The sequence below is a fragment of the Lagopus leucura genome, unplaced genomic scaffold (assembly GCF_019238085.1).
Source record: "Lagopus leucura isolate 7727_CA_CO unplaced genomic scaffold, USGS_WTPT01 Super-Scaffold_100159, whole genome shotgun sequence".
NCBI classification, from domain to species: domain Eukaryota; kingdom Metazoa; phylum Chordata; class Aves; order Galliformes; family Phasianidae; genus Lagopus; species Lagopus leucura.
Genome location: NW_024962335.1, coordinates 11,693,591 through 11,709,181, shown reverse-complemented (window position 1 = coordinate 11,709,181; position 15,591 = coordinate 11,693,591). Strand labels below are relative to the sequence as shown.

General features: G+C 44.5%; 1 protein-coding gene across 1 annotated transcript in view; it reads left to right on the top strand.

Moving 5' to 3' along the window:
- Positions 1–15,591, top strand: part of ZC3H7B (zinc finger CCCH-type containing 7B) — a 41,689-nt gene that overhangs the window by 6,409 nt on the left and 19,689 nt on the right. The window contains exons 3-10 of the mRNA XM_042889940.1: positions 1,548–1,581; positions 1,974–2,171; positions 2,984–3,142; positions 5,848–5,928; positions 7,379–7,438; positions 9,430–9,472; positions 13,312–13,571; positions 14,448–14,796. Coding sequence (XP_042745874.1) covers positions 1,548–1,581; positions 1,974–2,171; positions 2,984–3,142; positions 5,848–5,928; positions 7,379–7,438; positions 9,430–9,472; positions 13,312–13,571; positions 14,448–14,796 — 1,184 coding nt within the window. The remainder of the gene's footprint in view (positions 1–1,547; positions 1,582–1,973; positions 2,172–2,983; positions 3,143–5,847; positions 5,929–7,378; positions 7,439–9,429; positions 9,473–13,311; positions 13,572–14,447; positions 14,797–15,591) is intronic.

Below are 15,591 nucleotides of genomic sequence, written 5' to 3'. Positions count from 1 at the left end.
ATCAAGTTCTTTCTATTCACCTTTCTTAGGAAGAAGTATTCCTATTACGTCAGTGAGGAAAGGAGGGTAAAAACCAGGTGCCTTGTACACTGCTGTTACCAGAAAGAGATGACCTGGGCTCTGTTGCAGTTGCCAGCCTGGTCATTGCCTCCAGTCACTCTTCTGCAAATATTTTGTGGCTGCCTAGAGCTTGTGGTGATTTCCTGTATGGTAGCTACAAGTTCAAGCACTTCCTTATGAAGTGTGGTCGTGCTTTTGCCTCCAGTGGTTGTGTTGGCAAAAGCCTTAAGGTCCAAGTTGCATGATGAGTAGGGAAGAAATAAGATTAGAATAAGATTTATTTTCTTAAGGCGTGCTTTGAATCCTGCAGTTATTATGAAATCTGTCCATCCACGGTAGAGAAAAAAGCCAGCTCTTCCAAGTTATATACTGACATCCCTTGGCATGGCCATTGTATTTTTACCCCAGTTGGAAATTATGTGAGGCTGGTAACCACTCTCAGACAGAAAGCTGTGAGGTTTGTTTCAGTAATGTTTATAAAAACATGTAAGGTTCCCATAAATTAAATAATTTGGAAAAGCAGGATGTTGTCTGTGTTTCTTGAATGTGTCTTGAGCTCTGAACCAGGGAAAGTGTTATTCATTGGCTTGTTTTGGGGTAGTCCAACTTTATAAGAGTGTGAATGTTTCTTACAAAGCCATTACATTTCCTGTAGTTAATTTTAAGGATTTGTACTGATGAAATTTTAAAAAATTTATTTTCTGATCAGTAAGGCCATCTATATAATGCTGTATTTCAAAGGTGAGGAGGGGCATGAAGATTGCTAAGGATTTCTTGAAAACTTTGTGTTGTCTCTGGGAGAAATAATATACGTGGAGCAAACAGGTGCTCTGATTTGAAGAACAGAGCCTTTTGCCTGTGTCTCCAGGCTGTTGTGGGACAGGTGTAGCCCACACAAGCACGGCCAGTTCTAGGGCACAGCCTGGCAGTCTTGGCCAAGGCAGCAAGAATTGAATGGCTTCTTGCACCTCCATTGTTTTCTCCTTTCATTGTGGCTGAGGTAACGGGGAGGAAAGTGACTGTGTTTATCATTGTCTTTTCTGTGACTGCACAGAGGATTTGAGGAGGTCTTGAAGTGACCAATCTGTTGCCTCTCATCAGGGCTAGGTGCATTTGTGCTCCCATTTTCCATGACAACCTCTCATGAGATTTTCTCAGAAATGTTTCTTTACAGGTGGCTGTCTGAGGGCACGTGACAAAATATCAGATATGCACAGAAAATAGCTGAGAATAAGATTCCTCATGTCTCAAATACCTTTGGGACCTAATCATCTCTTGACGTCACTGGGTCCGTCACTGAGCATAATGTTCCCTAATTGTGTTCTCTTCACTCCAGCTGTCTTTTAAGTGATAAAGCATTCAGTAAATCACTGAGATAATCAAAACAGGACCAAAAAGATGGTTTTCTTCATCAGACAAAAGCGAGATTTTACATGGATGCTTGAATCACGAACACTTTCTCTTCTTTCTCTTCTTTTTTTTTTCAGGTCTACGTTACCTTTAAGCCAAGAAGATTATGAGGTAATTACAAGATGTTTTTTTTTTTTTTTCTGAAGTTGGGAACCCTGAGGTTAACAAGATTTGTTCTGTTACACAGCCAAACAAGAAGTAGAGAGCAAGAGTGGAGCGTAGGGATGGTCTGTCACAGTTTGTCTAAAATCTCAAGCTTTAAGAATTCTGGCAAGGAAAACTTTCAGTGGAAGGAGAAAACACTTGAGGGTTCAAGAAGGGAGGAAATTTGACTGGATTATTCTTCTCCACCAAAAGACTCATGCTTTATAGGAGAGTGGGGATGTGGAAGAATTGTGGTGGGCGAACAGGTTGCTGAAACATGGGAAGGAATGGGAAATTGGGAAACTGCTTCTGTTTCCGTGTATCCATTTCAGTCTGTTTGCTCTGTTCCTGCTGTCCAGGCTGTCTTGCAGAAGCTGGTGAGAAACTTGTTTGCAGAGGGCAATGATTTGTTTCGAGAGAAGGATTTCAAGCTGTCGCTGGTACAGTATGTAGAAGGGCTGAACGTGGCAGATTATGCAGCCTCTGATGAGGTGACCATCCCAAAGGAACTCCTGTGCAAGCTGCATGTCAACCGAGCTGCCTGCTACTTCGCCATGGTGAGTGCCTTCCCAAGGCATCCCCAGGAGTCAGGAAGGACAGCTGGATTGCTTTGGGTGTCATGCAGTTGGAAAACATGTCAGGAGGGTATTCAGCCCCCAGCACAGAAGGAAATGGTGACATACAGAGAACTTGGATACCTCCTCACTATCACATTGTGTCTTGCAAAGCCAGAGGAATGATGTAAAGGAATGGGGTCCCGCTTTTGTTGGCCAGCCCTAAGGTACTAAGAAGGCAGTTCAGGTCCGTGTTGAGGAGTTAATGCACTCTGCAAATGCAGTTGTAAAGAGCCAGTACCTTCCTGTACTGACTCTGAATATTGCTCTGGAAGTTTGCCTGCCTCCCTGCATCTGTGAGACTGGAAGACAGTGAGAAAGCTTTGAATCATGGCAGAGCATTCAGAACGCATATGGAAAATGATTCTGAAATAATAAGGCTCTAAAAAGCTGTTCTCTTCCATTTTCTTCAGGAATGCAACAGCCTACTTTTATGGCAGAGCCCCAAAGCAGGTCCATCCTGTTCATAATGAGGCTAAGTCCTATGAAAAAGGTGGTCACATAATTAAAGATTGTCAAATGTAACATGTTCATGGTAGAAGGGGAAGCAATATAAGGTTCTTCAAGCAGCCCAAATCGTGCTGTTCACTAAGTTTAAAGTGTTCTGCATTTCACCAGAATTAACAAAACGCAATGAGTGCATTTCCAACTGTCTTTTCCATGCTTTTGTATTTCTGCTGAGGGATACAAAACATGGATTCACACAGAGAAGGGCTTGTCTGCTGTGCTGACTTTTGGTGGTTTCTTCCACGCAGGGGTTGTACGAGAAGGCTCTGGAAGACAGTGAAAAGGCTTTAGGTCTTGACAAGGAGAACATCCGAGCGCTCTTCCGCAAAGCTCGCTCTCTAAATGAACTTGGAAGACACAAAGAGGCGTATGAGTGTAATAGCCGTTGTCTGCTCTCCCTCCCCCATGTAAGTTTTTGACATACAGCTTATCTTGATTTCTGGGGCTCACCAAGTTGCTCTTTCATCACTTAATATTTAGCCTGAGGAGGAAGGGAAGTTGGCTATACTTGGTGACATGCTTATGTCCAGGATTCTTCTCCCTCTCTCAACTCACAGAGGATCTTTGAATGCTCTTGTTTCTTCTGTCCAAGTCACAATCTGCACACAGTACCAGCCAGAGACACTGGCTAATGGCAGAAGGTTTGCTGGCCTATTCACAAAGTGCAAAAAGTTGCCCTAACAGAAGGTGAACTAAAGCCATGAAGGTGCTTTAATTAGCCCTTTTTATATGCCTAATGAGAGTGACTGTGAGCATGGCACAAATGCAGACTGGAGCCCTGTGGGGAAACATACATGTTTTTCCTGTTTTAGATAAAAATGTCTGATGTTTTAGTTAATAATTACTAAGGCAAGCTGATAAAGTGTTTTTGTTTCTGAGGGATATGTGGAGGGGTCCTTGATGATCAGTTATGTTCACAGGTGTGTAAATTTTTTTACTTAGAGGGGACTATTCACATATGCTAGGCCCTATGTATTTTCTTAACAATGCTTTTATTGAGCTTTCTTTTAGGCCAGATATTGAACAAGTAAGCAGACTCTGATTACATCCCAGTGAGTGCTGGTCATCTTTGCTAAATTTAGTTCTGATCCATCACAGTAATGCTGTTAGGGAAAAAAAAAAAAAGGCAACTACTTCAGCAGAAGTTGGTGTTTTTTTTTTCTTATTAGAATTGCAGAAGCAATTTTATAAAGCAGAGTCGTGTTAGCAGTTTGTTGCCTCTTTTGTATTCAGTTTACTTGACAGAACAAGGTGACCAAAACACACTGAAAGTATTATGTTAGGGGAGTTTTAAAGACCTATTTCTTAAATCCTTTTGTAAACAAAAACAAAACTGCCTAATACATCTGTTCACGTAAAACTGTACGTGGCTGCATCTCACAATGTAGTTCAGCCACTTTTATATGTGGCTGAAATATTAAAGGTCTTGGTGGTCTGCAGACATTTTATCTAGCTTTTCTGGGTCAGGATAGCTCAACTTTACAAATTCATTATCAAGACATCTGCATTCCTGGCTCTGAACAATTCAGTCTTGTAAATTAAAGCATGCCATTGCCTTATTATCTGATTAACAGAAATCACAAGTCTTCTCCGCATCAAAGTCAAATCAGACTATCCATCATCTCAGTTCTGTTTCAACTACACCAGTTGCTGGGCCTCTGGAACAATGAGGTGCTTCCAGTTTGTGTTGCTGTAACAGCTGAGAAGCAGCTCGTATATTAAAACTTGCAGTGATGAAGGAGTGCCACTCACTTGACTCACTGTCTAGCAGAGTTAGCTTAACCGGGTGCAGATATTCAGTGCTGATAGTTTGCAGAGATTCCCAGCATGGTGAGGCTGGTGCTTCTCTTTTGTCTGCTTTTAGGATGGCACAAAGGGTGGTTTTTTAGGATATTGGAAGAGGGCATTTTGCATGCCCTTATTGAGCATCCCCTTGCTCAATAAGGGGGGGACAGTAAGCACCTGAGGAAAAGGCAGGCTAAAGAAGAATTCTCAAAATGACAAAGAGTGAGTAAGCTCCCAGTCCCAAACCTCAGGCCTGCTTGTTAAAAATTAAATCATGTTGTTGGGAAATGAAAGCAGCCTAGAGAAAAATATTCTTGATCTTGTCCAAGCATCAGAGAGGACATCTTAGAGTCGTGATGACATGTGGAATTGTATAGGATGAGCCTGGTAGGTATTGTAAGATCAATGAAAAGAAATGATGCAGGAGGTGTCAGAAGGTACCTGCAAGAGTGTTTAGAAAGGCAGAGGAACCAGAGACAAAGAGCATTGAAAACATGATTGGGGTAAAATATTAAAAAGTATTTAAAAAGGCAGAGTGATGGTTATGTCAGACAGTTCTGAGAGTTGGAAGGGATGGAGTAGGGGGAGGCAACCATAAGAACTGACCGAGAGATCTCTGGAGAATATGGAGCAGTTTCAGGAGAGGAAGGTACATCCTGAAGAGATATAAGATGGAGAGAGAAGAGGACATGGGTAAATTGGATTTTTTTCTTCACTGACTTCAGACCAAACCAGTGTTGAGGATGTGGGGAAAGAAGTTCAGTCAAAAGGTGGCATTTCAGATTGAGGGGAAAAGTTACTGATACAGTGGGATGGAAGACCCACAGGCTGGTGAGGGGCTGAAGGGGAAAAAAATGAACCTGCAGAGAGAAGAAAATTGGGAAGATCAGAGTTATGTGGTAAGCAGAGAGAAAAGAACAAGCTTCAGGGTTATAGATAAAGGACATATGGTAGCATTAAGGAGGTATATTGCAATAGATTGGGCAAGCATGTTGTTTTCCTTTGAAGAAACTGTTAAAGGATGCCAGTATTTTTGCCAGCAGGAAAAGGGAGGAAAGCGCAAGGAAGGAGTTGCTGATGATAAATAAGTGAAGAGGTTTGTGGCAGGTCAGTCCAGGCAGAACTGGAGAGAACGGAGCAACCTCAGAACCTCAGCAGGAATGATAGGAACATTCTGGTTTGCATGGCCTCTGCTAGGGTTGCTCTGCTGCTATCTACAAGTGAAGCTTTTTTTTGGCACGGCTGCACGGACAGCTGCATTCCTGTTTGTTTTGTCTGCCACAAAGACACAAAGCTGAAAGTGTCCTTCCAATGCTTTTGTCCCCAGGATGAGAGCGTCACGCAGCTGGGACAGGAGCTTGCACAGAAGCTGGGACTGAGGGTTCGAAAAGCATATAAAAGGCCTCAGGTATGACTTCTTTATTTTCTTTTTTTCCTGGAGACTATCCTTTGGCTCTTTCAGATTTACTTCTGCAAAAGTGGCAGGTGCACTATAGACACAGGTGTATTACCCTGCAATCCCCCCAGCAGGCCACTGGCTCCCCTCCTTATCCTGCCTCTCTGACTCGCCTTTGCCTGTTTCTGACCCCACTGCTGCCCTGGGTCTTCTCCAGGACGTTTCCTGCATCTCCAGCAAAGTCAGACTGGTGCTGCAGGAGAAGGCTTTAATGTGGTGGGAGCCTGCACCTCTATGAAGAGAGGAACATGTGGCCTGATCCCAAAGGAAATTTTGATTCACATTCCTTCTCCTGTAACAGGAATGTGGCTGATACACATCTGGTCAGATGCTAGGAAAGAAAGCAGTGAAAATTAAGCTGTTGGTCCAGTTAATGGACCCCAGTGGCTAGACCTGGCTTTGAAAGAAAGTGCTGTAGTACAGTGTACTGTGTAGGTATAGAAATGTATACTCTGGGATGGAGCTAGAGGGCGTTAGGCCACTGCTGGCCCTCTTGGATAAATCTGCTTTGGTGTTGTGAAATCATGGGGTGCATTTTCAGGAGTAAGCAGCGCTAGCTTGTGTCACTGAATGTTCACACGATGACTGTCAGTGTGCTTCACTGAGCCAGCTCTGCCAAGCATCCTCAGCCCCCTGCACAGCAGTGTGTTGGGCACCTCCAGGAAACCTTTACAGTATTTAGTGACGTGGTTCCTGGGCATTCAATCTGCAGAGAGCTTTTGGGAAAAGTGTGGCTCTGATGTCATGTTCCACTCAGTGACAAAACTGATGTGATTGATCCACCCAAAACCCCTCGATGCTGTAGCAACTCTCAGCACTCTGAAATGATTCTGTCTCAAAGAAAAGGGAGTTTTACTTGGAAAATACTTTTTGTAGCTGCTCATTGTGTTCATTGGCCCAGCCACGTTTTTTGCTGTTGTCACATTACTGAACTCTGATGGGCTTAAACCATTCTGATGTGCTGGAAAAACAAAGACTATAAAAGACAAAATGCTTTTTATTGCTTGATGTGTAGTGATTGGTATTTTGATAACACCTTGCTGTCTTTTGTGTTGACTTACAACTTTCATTCCGGTGCTGCAATGCCTTCCCAAAAAATGGGAACCAGTGATGTTTTAATGAAAAGGCAAAAAAGTTTGGTTTTTAGGAATAATGTTAGCTTCCTGACCATGCATTGTATGTTAGGTGTTTAGTAAATACTGAGGTGACACTGAGGTGTCCATAATAAATGTGTGGCCCTGCCAGCGTTCATAAAACTACCTTTGTGTCACGGAGTTATGCTTTTGGGCTAGCTTTTATTTCTAGACAGTGCCTGAAAGAAAAACTGTATCATACTCCAGCTTTACCAATTTTACAAGTGTTTATGGGCTGTCTCTGTTCTAAGACATCTCTCTTCTTGCAGCAGGAATTGGAAACATTCTCTCTACTCAGTAACGGCACGTCCATCAATTTGTCAAATCAGGTACAGTTGGCATCCTCTAGTTATTAATGTTGATGGATTGCTACTGGAATGTTTCTGAGCTTTATTTACATATGCATTGATAGCTGTCTTTTAGAATTTAAATATACTAATTAGTGTATTCCCCTTTGTCGTGGTTTACCTCCACTGGCAGCTAAGCATCCGTAGCTCTTCTCTCACTCCTTCTACCAGTAGGATCAGGAGGAGAACTGGAAAAAAGGGTAAAAACTTGTGGACTGAGACAGACAGTATAATGGAACAGAAAAAGGAGGTGAAAATAATAATAGTGATAAAAGAATATAAAAAGCAAGTGATGCATGATGCAATTACTCACCACTGAGTGATGCTCAGCCTGTCCCGAAAGCAGCTGCAGCCCCTCATGTCACCTCCTCCCAGTTTCACTGGTCATGATACCACATGGTGGTATGATACCATGCATCATATCATGCATGATACCAGCATGATACCACATGGTATGAGATATCCCTTTGGCCAGTTTGTGTCCTCTCCTGGTTCTGTCCCATGCCAGCTGCTTCTTGCTGGTGGCGTAGTACAAGGAGCTGAAAAGTCTTTGATTAGTGAAAGCACTGCTTGGCAACCAGTGAAACATCAATGTGTTGTCAGCATTATTCTCATCCTAAATCTAAAACACAGCACTAGAGCAAGCTACTAAGAAGGAAATCAACACTGTCCCAGCCAAAACCAGGACAACCTTTATAAGGAATATTGTTAAAGAAATTTATTTCTTTGAAAATATTTCTGGTAAAAGCATTTTTACTGTCAACAGATCAGTGGCAATGGTTATTTTTCATGGTTATTGTGAATGGTTTTCTTCTTTTGTATTTTAAATAAGTTTCAGTTTTCAGGTTCTTACATAGTTAGGACTACACTAAGTAAAGATCAGGAAATGCAGATGCTGAGGAAATAGAGGTCAAATCAAGCAGTGTAGTGCTGTTGTCCAGAAGTGAGCAAGGTACATGCACAGTTTGTTATTCTTTGTATTGTCCTTTGACCTGGGAGATCCTTGAGCAGAGCTCTGCACAAATATTGAACCACAATATAAGAAATTGCTGAGTTCTTTGTTCCACCACCAGCTGACAAAAGCCTTGATGTTTTTACAGGCTGTCTGGTATTTCACATTACTCCTTAAAGCAAGCGAAGTATAAAACCATAGCAATTGACATTTTGTTTGACAGGGTGGGATTCTAAAGAACCAGTTTACCTGCCAGTGTGCAGAGACTTGCCTTCACATCTTTCTAGGAGAGTGAGTCAGTTTTCTTGCATAGTTGTGCCTAGTTTTTCATTTGTAAACCTTGAAGAAATTGAAATATTGCAAAGATCAGAAATTGTGTAAACTATTGCAGTAGATGCAGTATCTAGAAAGCAGTGCTTTACTTGTGCCTTTGTAAGTTTAAACTTAAAGCACGCATACTTGCATCTGTTTACGTTACTCTAAAATTTGGGGCTTATTTTATTCCTTGCCTGAAGCTTTGTGTCAGCAGTTGTCTTTGTGGAAACCTTTTCCTGTTTTGAGTTTGCTGTAAAAGTTTGTGGTTATTAGATTGCAAAGTGAACTAAGAGAAGGAACATTGTGTCAGACCAGGCTAATCAGATCTCTCTGCACAGGGCTGACTGACTGGTTTGTGCTGGGACTTGGGACACAGTATTCTTTCTCACCCACACAGGAAAAAACCCAATTCTATATACAGATTTGCTCACGTGGTTGGGCATTATGCAGAGTTGGTATTCCTTTGCAGCAACAAAGCTTGTCCACTGCTGGAGGTGAAAGTGCATAGGTTTTGGATGAATGCACTCTTAAAGTTTTGTGGTTTTACTGTTCTTGCACTGAAGTGTTCTTGCACTTGCAATAAAGAAAAATAAAGAGCCTGATGTGTTTAGGAGTAATAGAAGGTCTACTCTGTGAATTGAGAATATCTTTTTCGAAGATTAAGTTCTGGTGATAATTTCTCTGTTCTTTCCTTTGCCCTCTGAAGACCACTTCCAATGGTTTGGGGTCGATTGATGATATCGAAACAGGTAAAGATATTTCTCTTCTCTGATTTTTGTGGTGTCAATGTGGTACCTGACCAGGCTGGCAGGCCTGAGAGGTTTGTGGTCTGCATTTGTGTCTCTCTGTGTGCTCCTGACTTTGATACCTAGGAGGAAGAAAAGATGATGGGAAGCAGGAGCATATGGGACTGTTACCTTAACTAGTTCTCCCCCATTATCTTCCATATTGCAGTCAGTTATTGAGGCACTGTCATGAAGGGCAAAAGAGGCTGAGCAGTTATTTGCTTATTAGTACCTCATTCAGAAAAACTTCTTGTGCTTCTTGTCCAGGCCCAGCAAGGGACATCTCCAGGAATTAGAAGGGTGTGCTGATGTACACAGCTTCCTTCAGTTCTGTTTTCTTAACGTTGACCTTGGCGCAGCTTCTGAGATTCTTCTGTTACTCCCAGACAAAACAGTCTAGATAAAGTTAAGGTTGTAGGCAACTGTCTGTGCACCAAGCACGTGTTGTCCTCCAGGACACTGAGGTGGAGGAGTTCAAAATAGGGGGTTGGGAAGGACCCAGGGAGAGCCTTGTGCTGCCTTAGGCACAGAGGAGGAGCAGAGTGAGGGCCACAGGGTTGCTTTTCTCATGCTGAGAATCAAGTGACCTTAACTCTTCCCCTGTAGGAAGGCTGGCTGCATGCTTTGCCCTTTGTTGTGTGCTGGCCTCTGAACGTTTCAGTCTCTGTTCCTTTGAAAAGTAGCTGCAGCACTAAGTGTGCAGGCTTAATGCTGCAGATAGCTATCGCTCTTTTTATGAAATTAGTGTCTTTCTATAATCAGGGTGCTCTGGTGTCTATTTTGTTAGTTCCCTGTTGAATTCTGGTTCAGAATGCTGCGTGCAGGCATGAGACCCAGTTCCTCAAAACATGGAGAGTTTTTCAGTTATTTGCTGTGCTGAGATGAGCTGGGCTCTCACTGCAGAGTGAAGAGTGGCTGCAACCAGGAGGCTCTTTGTCTCGTCAGGGCTTGGTGCAGAAGCAGCATGCCAGCTTTGCTGCAGCTCAGGCAGAGAGAACATTTTCTGCTAGATCTTTTCAAAATCACTGAAATGATGTGTTCTCCATTGCCCTGAGATTGGCGTGCCATTAGGAGAGCTGTGAGTGCCAGGTGCCTCGAGTGAAACCCACAAGGCTGTTAGGGGGTTTTGTTGGTGTTATTTTGGGGTGGTTTTGTGTTGTTCTGGTTCTTTTTGGGGGGGAGGGTTGGGTTTCTGGTTTTTTGTTTTTTGTTTTTTTTTTTTTTTTTTTTTAGATGCAAACTCCTGACAGCCCTCCCTCCTTGAAGTCAACTGATTAACTCAGCCCTGTCCTGTATATCTCATGGCTCAGATGTGGCTCAGTATTGCCTTTGGCCAATTGATGCATGGAGGAGCAACTGCTTTTTGGGATGCAGAATGAGAAACAGGGCTCTTAAAAGAACTCTCTTCACCTCTCTGGGACAGGCAATGCCCAGGGAAGCTCCCAAGTGGGGAACATATTCTGCTAGTTTTGGTAGAAGCTCAGGGAAAGGAATGGACAAGACTCTCAATAAACTCATAATAATACATGTGGCTTAGTAGTGTTGGAGCAGTGGCACAGGAAGGCAGGGGGTACGTGTGCTCTGTTCATCAAGGAAGGTTTATAGTTTTTGTTTTTTAAAGTTGGGGCAAATGTTAAAGTGGGCACAGGGAGTGCATGAGCTTTCTAGGCAGAGAGTGGATATGGACATGGTGATTGGTGAGGAAACTCAGTGGATGGGAGTGTCGTGGGGAAAGGAGAGGGAAGGGAAGAGATAGGATGGAATGGAATGGGAGCGAGGAGCCAGAAGGAGGAGAGGGTTTGGGTAGTCAGAGAGAGAGGAGCAGACATTTTTTCTGCTTTTCTGCGTGGGATCTCTTGGTTCCTTGCTCTTCTTCCCATTAACCCGTACCAATCTGTGGGACAGCCCTTATCTGTCTCTGCCTTTTGATTGCATATTCAGTTTTTCAGAGTTTGGGATCTGTTAGGACATATGAGGGCATTTCCCTCTTGGAGAAGGTCTGAACTTGTAAATCCCTTGAGGCTGTATCATTGTGAACCCTTTTACTCCCCCCTGCATGTGTCCCTGGCCCCTACGGCATGTCCTGAACTTCTTGTTGGCCTTCACAGGGATCTTGACAGTACTCCAGATTAAAACATCTGAAAAATGGGAAGGGACAAGCTGTCCCTTTGTGCTGAGGGAAATCTGGCTGCACTACCAGCAATGAGGACAGCACCAAAGGAAAGCTGAATGGCTGGCTCCCAAGCATGGCTGGAGGGTCTGCACCAAAGGGAACTGAACTGAGAGAATCCTTCGCAAAGGAAGCATGGGGGTTGGAGCCAGGCCTGATCTGAGGAACAGCTTTTCCTGTGTAACCGAGGGCATTTACAGCCTTCCTTTGAACCACTCCACTGCCTGTGGTGGCTGAGTCCAGCTGCAATGCTGAAAAAGTGTGGTGGAGCCCATCAAGTACATGTGCTGTCCTTTAATCGCATGAATGAGTTTTGTGGAGAGGGACCAGTATCTTGCTATTCCCCCCTCGCCATTCCTTTGTCATTGCTTGGCCTGTGGTGCTTTGTACAGCAACCTCAGCTGCTGTCCTGCTGCTCCCAACTCCAGAAGGAAAGGTAGCAGTGGGCAGGGGTGGGATCTTCAGAAACTTGTCAAGTTTCTTTCCTTGCTTATCAGTCCTTCTAATGAAAGCTGTTGTCATTCCCTCCAAACTTTCCCTTGCTTATAGCTTCAGACCATGATAGGTACAGTGCAGCCACTGCTGTATGGATGGAGGTGGCAGCACCTTTTTCTGATTTCTTTTATTGCAGGACATCTGCACAGGGGCAGAATTAAGGTAGTTTGGGTGCTTGGTTTGAGAGCTGCAAATGTATTACTTCATTTCCTGAATTTCTAACATTTGAACTTTTTTTTTTTAACCTTTAATTTTTATTTTTATTTTTTTTCTGGAGAATATATTGCTCTTCTGTAAGGTTACAAGCACGTATTCTTTAACTTCACTTAACAGAGGTTTATTTTGCGTGATGGGAACACATTACCTTTTCAATAGGGTACCAGAGCAGTAAGGAAACCTTAGGAAAAATCCCTGCCTCTTTCCTGCCCCAACACTTATGCACACAAGTTTCTAAGGGGATGTTTGGTGCTGAGGTGTTTTGGGGAGAGTGTGGGGAGCATCGTCCCACCTGCAGATATCAGGAAGCATAGAAGAGCAGGGAATTTTCTTGAGTAAATACAGCTGAGTGAGTCTGATAGGACTTTAAGGGACACATTTTTAACACAATGTGATGTGAGCTTCAGATCTCTGGCTTGTCCCAGCAGGACCCTGTGGTTTTATCTTTTGCCATCCAGGATGCCTGACGGTTTAGAGAGATTGTGTGAATAAGCAAGTCTCTGGGGTGACAGAGCTCCGAGGAGCAGAGAAGGCAGTGGTCTCTGCAAAGTGCCTTGGTGAGGAACATTAAAGAAAACACCAGGTGGTGGGTTCTACAGGAATCAGATTATGTGCCCTTGGCCTTCTGTCCCAGACACAGCAAATTCAGTAGCTGGTCAACCAGCAGCTTTGTGGTGTCCTGGTTACTGCTTGATACACCCTGACAGCCAGTCTGTGCACTGGCCTGTAGGGTATATTTCAGCCATCAGTGAGCCATTGGAGACTGAGAGCAAATATTAAAGAGTAAGAGCAGACCAGAGCCCCTCCTCTCTGAGAACAGGACATACTTGGTGTTTGTGATTTGATGTAATGGTTTTGCCAGGCTGTGCTTTGCTTGCACCCTCCTGGGTGACTGACTGTCTCTGTTTCTTCTCCATCACAGACTGCTCTATGGACCTGCAGTGCCTGCCAGCTCCTGTGGCCACCCCCATCCCCGTGAGCGAGGGGCTGTCCCCTTTGCACTCAGATTCAGATGCAAAGGGCCTGCCTAGCTCGCTCCCTGCTGCTAGCCTGCTCCCATCTCCAGAGTCCGTGTCTCTGCCAGTGCCTGACAGTGTGGAGGACTTCACAGATGGGGACATAATTGGGGAAGAACTGGACTCCCTCCTGGATTCCCTCGCTGAGGGTTCACCGTACCCTCTAGTAAGAGTGGACATTGCATAATTCCCTTGCCGCTTGATCCAAATAGATCCTTAGAGCCTACAGATATGTATACTGCTTCTCTTTCTGTCACTTCTTCCTCCTAGCTCTTCCTCTAGCAAAACTCATTCATTCTTTTGCTTGTTTCTGCAACTGGCTTGTGAGTATCTAAAGAGCTCCTCTTTAAGCCTGCTTTGCTGTGTGCAGCTTTATGCAGCTGACCCTCAGTGGCCTCCCCCTAACACAGTCTTCTCCCTGGCCTCTGGTGTTTGTGGATTTGAATCAGGCCTGAGGGTAGACATGAGTGAGTTGAAACATGTGCAGTGGATGTATTTTACACAGTGATTTGCTGGCTGCATTCAGCCAGAGCTCTTTGCACAGGTCTCCATGTTGTAGAAACAATCAAATTGATGCTTATGTTGGATTTTAGTTGCCAGTAGTGCAGATGTTGTGTGAGTCAGCTTTGATCTGGAAGCAATATAACCACATTCGGGCAGGAAGGAACTTGAGGCAAAAAGCTCTGCTGAGAGGTGCCAAGAGTAATGGTCATTACCCTAACCTTGGTGCTGTGTGTATTCAGCTGTGCTAGGTCTCAACCTGAACTGGTGCAGGTGCCCAGTGCAGGGCTCTGCTTTGTGAGCTGATGAGCTCTGGTGCCCCAAAACCTCCTCAGGGACCTCAACCCAGACTGCGTGTGTTGCAGACAGGTGGGCAGGTCTGTGGGAGGTCTGCAGGCGGATGGAGCTGCTGGGTGTCCTTCTGCTTCAGATAATGCAGCACATGCTTGAGTGGGAGTCTGTTGGCTCTGTCTGTGTTCAGACACTCCCTTCTCCTTGTTTCTAATACGCTGCTTATCCTCTCCCTTCTCAATCTCCAAAGTCTTTGGTCCAGGGCACCATTCCCACCAACCTGCCAACAGAGATGCCCCAGCTGATCCCCGTGTTTCCAGGGGGAACTCCGCTGCTTCCTCCAGTTGTGACAGCTAGCATCCCTGTCTCCACCCCGCTGCCACCTGCCTCCTTTGGCCTGGTGATGGATCCCACCAAACAGCTCTCCTCTTCCTCTGTCTTGGATGCCTTCGAGCCCCCACCCGGGGGAAGTGGTGGCTCCACCTTAGATTCCCTGGATTCCCTGGACCTGCTCCCCTACACAGACTCACGTCTCGATGCCCTGGATTCCTTTGGGACAAGCAGAGGGTCGCTGGATGCCTTGGACTCCTTTGCCATCGGTAGGTGTGGGGCTGACAGGGTTTTGTTCTTCTTTTCCTGTGCTTGCCACGGCTGTTTCCTTCAGTGCTGAGGTCTGTCCTTTAGCTGTCTTTGTCAGTGCTTCAGAACGGGAATGCAAATGTTGAAGAGGGCAGGCAATTGTATTGAGCAGAGCAGCTGGGTATGTCTAGCTCAGGAGTTATAAGGAGGGCTGTAGGTGCATAATTCCAGATAGCTAGCATGTGAATGCTATGAAATCTCAGAGGAGAAAGGAACACAGGATGTTTAATGAAGACGAGTGAGGTCTAATTATGGCTTGGTATCCAGGATACCTCCCTTGGCACAATTTACTTGACTATAAAATGTTTCCTCCACCTTCCCTAGTGACTGTTGGACATTTGGGGCCAAATGAGCAAAATTCTGGTGACTTTTAAATGAGATAGGACATTTTTGCACTGGTCTAACTGGTAAAGGCCAAGGTGGGTCCTTCCATCTCTGGATTCAGAACAGTAAGCATCCCATTGCCTTGAGTACTGGACTCTCACATAATAAGGAGCCAAACTGTGGAGATCAGTGGGCAAAAAGCAAGTTTCCACCTGTCCCATGAGGGATGACAGGCTTCTTCTTCAGGCTGTCTGCTCTAATGCAGTATATTTTGGTTAGCAAAAATATTTTCTGAAGAACAGAGATTGGCCAGTCAGCACTTCAACACGCTGATTTACCTAAGGATTGGATTGCCCCAGAGCTGCCACCTTAAAAATGTCAGAGCTCAGTGGCACAGAGTTGAGTTCACTATAGTTCTGGGGACATGAAGG